The following is an 8,447-nucleotide window of genomic DNA, read 5'->3' as shown; positions in this document are numbered from 1 at the left end:
CACTGCATGGTCTTTCTAAAACCGTGATTTGCATTCTTTAAAATGTTCCTCTCATTACAAAAATGATTTCCGGATGTCTTAAAATCAAGAAGGAAGAAATATATGGATTTTTCCTAGCTTGCTTGGGATCTTAGATAAGAGAAAGCCAAACATAACTATCATCTTCCCTAAATGTAACTGTTCCTTAATAATAATTGGCTTTCGACTTATTTAATGTGGCCATCTCATACTTTCACTGCAGATCAAAACAAGAATTAGTAAATAATCAGGCTACAGTTTAGAAAAATCCAAATCAAAAGCACTTGCTAGGGAGAGAGTATGGGTTACTTAACATTCTCTTTGAATTAACTTTCTTAAGGCAGTATGGGCAAGCATGGTCCTTGCCAACAAGGCACCAGCCATGGATGTAGGATTCATGAAACCTGAGATCAGGTGTATAATTAAAAGTTCTGTCAAATATAAAGAAGGTCCAGTGCTTACATCTACAAACCTAGTCAAACCATCAACAGATTATTTTAATGGCAGTTTATAGATACTGCTTTATTTTATAACTGACCAATTTCAACTTACTTAAAGTATTTAGAATATTTTGATTTTTTTTGACGTTAAATCCAATGTCTTGAACATCTAGACTGGTATTTGTACTTTCCAGCTTGCAATAAGCCAGGATCCTTTTATGAACTGCAGAAGGGGGTGATGAGTAATGTTGTTCCAACACATATGTGATACCTTTCACTTTAATTTATGGAATGCAAAGTGAGGAGTTGTTTGGTATCCCCAAGTATGAGACACTGCATCTTCTGTCCAGCTATAGGGCATGTATGTGCCATGTTTGAGAAGGGTTCCATATCTGCCTTAAAATTTACCCAGCAAACACAGCCCCAGGTGCAGCTGGGGGAAATCCTCTGCTGTATGGGGGAGTCTAGGTTAGCAGACTGACCACTGGGTCAGCATGCCTAATCTAACATACTGCCAGGGGCACCCACGCTGGCTGCGCACAATGTGCCTGGAAGGCAGATGTAGGATTTGAACTGTAGTGTTATGGACACTTTTGTGTCAGTTCATCTGTCGAAAAGCTGCATGTCTTCAACTTGTGTCACAGAACTGAAATATATTTCATGCTCCATTTTTATTTTTGTGATACTGTGTTTCTGAATGTGGTTTTGGTTCCTTTTTTTTTTCTTAGTATTTATTGCTGCTGTTACTATTTTTTTAATGCAGTATAAAAGAGAAGAAAACAAGTGTTCCATAATTACATGGAAAAGATACACATGATTACAGGACAGCTGGTAGGTATTTTCAATGATCCCTTCTTCATTTATACCCACAGGAATTTTCTGTCCACAGACTGCACAGATGTCACTGGACAAATTCCTTGTTGGTATGTCACTGATGTTGTAAAACTGTCAAGATCAAATTTACAGGAAAAAAAGAAGCCAAAGAACAACAAAATATTTGCTTAAAGTCAAGGGTGCATAAATACATTTTAAATGCCTCCAGAGATAAGGACAGGACGGAAATGGCTACAGTTGTCTCAGTTTACTAGTGCCAGGATGCACACAAAAGAAAATCTAACTGCTGATGCAAAAAATTCAGCAACTGTCTGCTTGATTTTAAGTAACTGGGACATAAGAGATTTGTGCTGAGATAATCACTTTATTTGGAAAGGGAAAGTAAGAGCTATAAAAAGAAAAGGGCAAGAAGAGTCTTTCACAAACTTTGGGGAAGTAAAAAGCTTGTCTCCTATGGAAAATTATGTAGTCTCTTGTACCTAGGGGCCCACCTGTTGGAAACCCCAAATCAGACCCTGGCATATGTCACTCTGTACTACTTCATTAAGACTATTTTTCTAATCATATGACTGACAAGGGAGATCAGCAGTTTGTCTGTGCTACAAAAACAGCTCTCCTCAAGAAAAGTGAGGTTAATCTACTGTAAAAGGACCCAGTAGAACTCATTCTCATGAACCCAGGGGCAGAAGAGATTCAATAGCTCACTTCCAGACCTTGCAAGTGGTTTTCAGGATGATGACCCTCAGCACTTACACAAATGGTGTAAGCCATGTAGTCAGAACAAATCTCTGCCGAGTCTCTCTCCATCACTCCATAGTACATACAGTCCACAAGAAACAGTGACACAGCAAAATCCATGGAGCCATCAGACTTGATTCATTCATGAATCTACAAAAGAATACTCAGGTGGGTCTGTTCTTGTCCAAATTGCCAGAATAAAATATCAACAATGGTTTTTTACTCCAAGTAGCTCCTGCTTCCTTCAAACTGCAAGTTTAGTTTTGTTTTCTCTCTTGCAGCAGACAAACTCACACTTGGAAGCATCAATATGCTTCATAGTAAGCAACATTGAAAGTAGGCTATGAACTGCTTTTGGAGTCATGGCTACTTAGCTCTGTTTATATGAAGGCCAAGCTGACGCCTTTTCTTACAGAAAGGGACTTTTCTTAGAGTCTTATTACGCAGAACAATTAGATAAATGTAATTGTTTTGCAGAAGTAACAAGATCAGCCAAATCTAAATAAGGCAGTATCTGAAAGAGTCCACTGTTCCCCTGACTAAAATCTTTGCTAAATTGCAGCAAGCTGTGTTTAACCCAGTATACCCTCAAAAATCCAACCCAATAGAGTCTGCAAAAATGTTAACATCTCTTGCCACCTCTCCGAGGTCATATGTGTTACAGGTCTTGGGAGATTGAAATCTGGCTACCAAGTACTCATAAAAATAGAGCTTCTCAGCATTAAGAAGGACTCATCATTTCTGCTGCAATGGGGCACAAAGTGAAAATAGAACTAACAAATTTTGTAGTGATATATTTGAAATACACTGGTGGGGGCATTTAGCTGGTTAAATAAAATACCTCAGCAGAACAAAGCTTAATGGTATCAGTAACACAAGACTGCGAAGTTTCTGCTCAGAATTTTCCATCAGAGCTACATACTTTGGAGTTAATCAACTATACAACATATGGGCAATAAATCTGACACTTAACGGAGCAACACATTTATTTATGTGCTATATCTCCAATAGCTTTAAGAGGTGTTGGACTTACAGCAGATGTATTATGTAGTTGATCTACAGGCTGTTGATGAATCCCTGGAACTTCTGATCAGACTGTACCTCAAACGGGGTCCAGCACAGTAGCTCTGGCTGGGCTGTTTGTCAGACAGGAATTCTGGACAAACGTAAAGAAAATCCACATTCTAACCAGGTAAAAATTCTGGCGGGATCAAGAGTACAGCATTGTCTTTGGCAATAGTCAAAATAAGAAGAGAAGAACCCCCTAGCAACATTATAGTCTAGTAGGGTGGGAAATCATAATTTTCAGAAAGAATTATAATGTGGTTTTGGTATGAATGTGCTCATCTATTTTTGTTGTTTATGTCAAGCCTTTTTATGTCTCATCTCCTCCAGGTACATAAATGAAGAAGTGAGGATTAGTTTAGTTAAATTAGGGGATTAAATGAGTGAACACATGTATGAAGTTTAAGGTTTAAGGTTTTTCCCCTCCTCTCTTCACACCAGAAGCACAAGTTGTAAAATGACTAAATATCAGACTTCAGACCAACTGTGTGGTAATAAAAATCAAGAAGAGAACCTACAGCTACACAACGTAGAAGGGATTTCATATGTTGAAGTGGGTGGTGAGGAGACCAGCCTGGAGTAGAAGAAGAAAAATCTATTGAATAGGAAATTATAACAGTTGCTAATCTGAATTTTATGTGAAGATACTGACCTAGAAAATAAATGCACACATCATGTTGAAATCCAAACATTATGGCTAGATAATCCAGAATTCCAAATGGATAAATCAGTTTATAGATCAGGAGGAAACATTTGTAGACCAACCTGTGGATAAGATAAAAGAAAGACTGCTCAAGACCTTAAGTATTTTCTAGAGTGACACAAAATGTCACATATGTAGCTTCTGCTGAAGTATTCATATAAATATAATGCAAGTTTTACACTTCTCTATTACTTGCTTACTTAAACATTAATAAAAATGAAAAAGTTCAGGGAAAAGAGAAACAACCAAAGCCTTTTTTTTTTTTTTTTTTTTTTTTTTGCCTAAGGCTTCACAATAAAATTTAATTGGGAACAGATTGCTAACATAACTAAAACGAACGGTTGGGAATTCTAAAGGAGGGAGATGTAGGACAGAACAGGACACAAGCAGGTGAAAACCAACTGAGATAATTTAGATATACTCAAGTCAGTATACTACCAATGAATTTTATCTAAAATGCTTAAAAGTTAGCAGAAACAACATCTGAAGCATTAATAATTGTCTTTGTGAGTCCAGGGTAGAGAGGCAGAGTTTCAGAAGACTGAAGAAGGAAGAAGACCTCTCTCTCTTTAGGGGAGTAAAGGGGGATCTAATGAATAAATTCAGACTATTTGGTATGTATACCAAATTGAGCTATCAGGCTAAATAACACCTGGGATGACTGCTGATGGTAAGAGTCTGGAGAATGAAAAACCAAAATCGAACTGATGGAATTAATTTAACTTAACTCTTGTTTAAGTCTTTTTCATTTGCATGTCATGTTTGATAACTGCTAATGACCCTTTTTGTAATCTATGAGGATTTGTTCTAGAGCGATTCTTATTTGCTCTTCTCCTACAGCTTTCCTTTAAAAACCAATATCAAAAAAACCCCACCCAAAACTAAGGTAAAAACAAAAAAAGAAAAAGCATGTACTGTTATGATCTTCCCAAGAGAGGCTTGCAGGTTGCTCTGAAAGTGATGTAAATTGGGATAACTGAGAACGTTTGACAGATGAACAGGGATCTACACCAGTAGTCTGATGGTGAAATAAAGAGGAACAACCCACATCTACAGCAGTGTGACTAGCTGTTGACAAAATTGAGACAGGCATTTCAAAGTAATGGCTTCCTATAGCTTCATTTTGCATGGTTAGGTTTGATTAACAGATTGCTAAACTGTAAAACTCATATAAAAAATGTGACTTGTACAATATCTGACACAGGAGGGCCTTTGACCCTAGAATAATGTTATCCTGCCTTGTACCTAATTACTAAATAGTCTGTAATCCCACTGCAGCAAGCAGTCATAACACGAGGATACAACTCATCAGACCCCCACATCCTATCCTCAGAAAACTAAACTGTCTATTGATAGAATTAATGCTACTAAAAAAAGAAAAAAATCAGGTTTGTTTTCTAACTCAAATAATTTATGATGACTGCAGGACTAAAGATTTGGGAGCAAGTTTTCTGAAATTGGTGGAGGCAGTTCAACCTTTAAACCTTAGAACAACTCTTAGAAACTTTCCGAAGGGCACATTTGACAGAATTAATTTGGGATGCTGCTCAGCTACATGACCAGACTACTGAAGGTTTTTCTTAAAAGCTTTTCCTTAGCACAACAAAATGCTGTGGCTTAAACTTTTAAACCTTTTTCCTAAATGAAATTGTATCAGATTTAATATGTATATTTGCTTGAAGTGCCCACGGTGATGAAATATTCAACATCTTTTCCAATAAGCAAATATTTGAAACCTGCTGAAGAGTCAAAATTCAGTTCTCTCCATGATCCCATTAATAAACCGTGGATTTGGGATTGTGGAAACCTGATGATGACAAAGATAAAGCAAAACTGACTTTAATATATGTTTGCAGAGTTAGCTCCAGCATCCTTGCAGAAAGTTTACTAAAAATTATAAAAAATGATCTGAGGGGAAATGGTTTTCAAATTCACATTTGGTAGGGGTAAGGGGATTTGTTAAACACAAACAAAAAGCTCAATCAATCTAGATTAAGAAGCTATTTCTATGGAAGATGAATCTACCTTCCTTAACCCAATAAATAGAATTCTGAAGTAATGTGTTCCTTCCCACAAAACCTAACACAGTGTTGCCACAGATTTCAAGGGAAGCAGGATGGATTCTTCTTCTTCCAAGAAAAAGGAGAAACTCTTAAAAAAACATCCACCAAACCTCAGAAAGCATAAAACTATTGAGGAAACTGGTATTTCACAAGGTAAGTTTATATAAGTTAACAGATAGAAACAACTACGAAAGATAATAACACGGCATTTTTAGATCACATAGTTATAACTCATTTTTCCACCCTGCAGCCCTTCCTTTGAAGTACCGGAGTATGCTGCTTGTGACCATAAATGTGAAAGAGCTCCATCAGTGTCCTTCTGGCATGCCACAGGTCAGTGGTCCCTACATACCCCTGTCTGTGGAACCTGAGGTCTCTTGGCTTTCATTGGAGGCCATCAAAGGCTCCCAGTGCCTGCTTGCCTGTCTTACTACTGTCACCCAATGTGATCCCTCTCCAATGTCTATATGAACTGTGGGCTGTTTTTTTTCTCAGTAGACTGAAAGTCTGAATGTAAGTGTCAAAGCCAAAATTGAAAGGGGCATACATCTTCAGTAAAGTAGCTAGTTTCCAATACAAATCTGTAACAGAACTTTGCTATCATGTTGGCTGCAAAATGAAATGCTAATTGATTTAAAAAATGGTATCACGACCTTCCCTCAGGTGATGCTGTTATCAGATCAATTGGTGTATATTGTTTGCAGTAATTGTTTCAGATTTCTTAATTGATTTTTATGTCTTCCAGATTGTTAATTTTAATATTATTAGCCTCTACATGAAATGCATGAATATTTTATCTTGTAAATGAGGACAAGGATAGGAATCGAGTCATATAGATGAAACCCACAGTGTTGATTTATTATTAATACTGGAAGGTCACCATCTGGACAATTCCATAAAATAATGCATCTGCATTGCTGCTAAATGGGAGCTTTAACATCTGGATCATATTATTCCAAATTTTCCTCATCCACCCATCATAGCAAGAGGAATTTCCTGACAAATCAGATTGCTGCCCAAAGGTAAAATGTTTTTCTCATTAGTATACTTTAAATGAGCTCAAAAAGACCTAGAAATGAAGTCAGCGTCAGCGTCATAGACAACTTTCCCATTTCTAATTATGCAGATTAAATAGGTCATACAAGCACCAACTGAAAATGTCCATCTGTCCTCTGCTTCCCTCACAACAGTCCCTCCACTCTAAGAATGCCTATCACCAACAAATCCAATAGAAGAGCATGCTTCCACTACCTTTTCCTTTTTACAGCATACAGTGAAAACTGCATACATAAAGAAAATAGCTCTGTAATAATTAGATTTATTGTGAGAGACTGACCTTACTAGAATTTGTTAACTTGGCAGCACAAGCTACCTAGCTCTCTAAAAATCTAGTTTATTTTTGATGTAGAGATATTCAAATACTCAGAAACATATGCATGGAAGAAATAATAAATCAGCTATTTGGGTTCCTTTAAGGTTTAAATTAATATGCTTATACATGATAGTATATTGGAAATTGGCAAGGATTTCAATATTAAGTAAATCAGAGAACCTTATTGTCAAGATTTGCTTCATTAGTTAGGTATGGAAATCAGTGCTGTCATAAATATGCTGCTTCATCTTTCAATTATATTCCACTGTAAGTTCTCATTATTGCCACATGATTACATGACTGCCACATGGTACAAGATACATAATCAGTAAAATGGGCATCTAGGCAACTGCATATGGGACGAGAAGTAAGGCTTTTGTGTTTGAAATTGTTCTGAGACCACTACAAATCTGCCTATCTCAAGATATTTTAAGATTTCTATTATACCAGGGGAGAACAACATTGTCCACATATATTTATTTTTCGTTAATGGACAGCTTTCATCAGCAAGCAAATTGTATTATAAGAATCAGATAAGTACCTGGTAGTTAGAATTTCCTTTGGGAAAATACAGATTCAGAACCCTAATAAGCTTTTTCCTTCCTTCCCCATTTGATATGCTAGACTCCTGCCTTTATGTTGAGAAAAACTGATAGAATAGTCTTGGACAGGATATAATGTTTTTTTTCAAGGATGCTAATTCTCTCACTAGCTCTTTGTTGCCATTCTAGAGCACATAATGCAGTTGCAAATATATAATTGCTGGCATCTCACTGCATTAGAGGAGTGCAAAATTTGTGAGCAAAATGGAGAAATGAGGGCATTATGTGAGGACAGATGAAAACCTATTGAAAAACCAGGGTTGTAAAATGTGAATTAGCAGAACACAGGCTCCATATTTATTTCTGAAAATCTCAAGTAACATTACAGATTTGTGAAAAACAGCTGAGGAAAGATCATTTTCTCTGATCTGCTTCCTCATCATACAGACATTAACCCCAAACTGCCACCTACCATCTAGAAGAAAAGGTGGCCTATATTTTATTTCAGTCCAAGACTTACTAGAAAACCCCTCCCTTATTTTTTGTTTCCCTCCCATGCTAGGGTCACATCATGTTACTTTATATGTAGCCACCTGGTAAAGGGCAAACTCTTCCCTCTTGCCAGAATTATCCACAGCTGAGCCTGGGTTACTTTGCTGCAACTTTTTGCTC

The 8,447-nt window shown here is 36.9% G+C and overlaps 1 protein-coding gene across 1 annotated transcript; it reads right to left on the bottom strand.

Moving 5' to 3' along the window:
* Positions 1-292: 292 nt before the first annotated feature.
* RNF175 (ring finger protein 175) lies at positions 293-6,249 on the bottom strand. The gene is given in 7 exon segments (XM_034064450.1): positions 293-422; positions 1,270-1,403; positions 2,046-2,180; positions 3,767-3,860; positions 4,714-4,815; positions 4,817-4,866; positions 6,214-6,249. Coding segments are annotated over 7 exon segments (681 nt in total).
* Positions 6,250-8,447: the final 2,198 nt, after the last annotated feature.

This window comes from Melopsittacus undulatus, chromosome 7 (genome assembly GCF_012275295.1).
Source record: "Melopsittacus undulatus isolate bMelUnd1 chromosome 7, bMelUnd1.mat.Z, whole genome shotgun sequence".
Lineage (NCBI taxonomy): Eukaryota > Metazoa > Chordata > Aves > Psittaciformes > Psittaculidae > Melopsittacus > Melopsittacus undulatus.
Note: the sequence above shows the minus strand (reverse complement) of the source record. Positions and strands in the feature narration are given on the sequence as shown.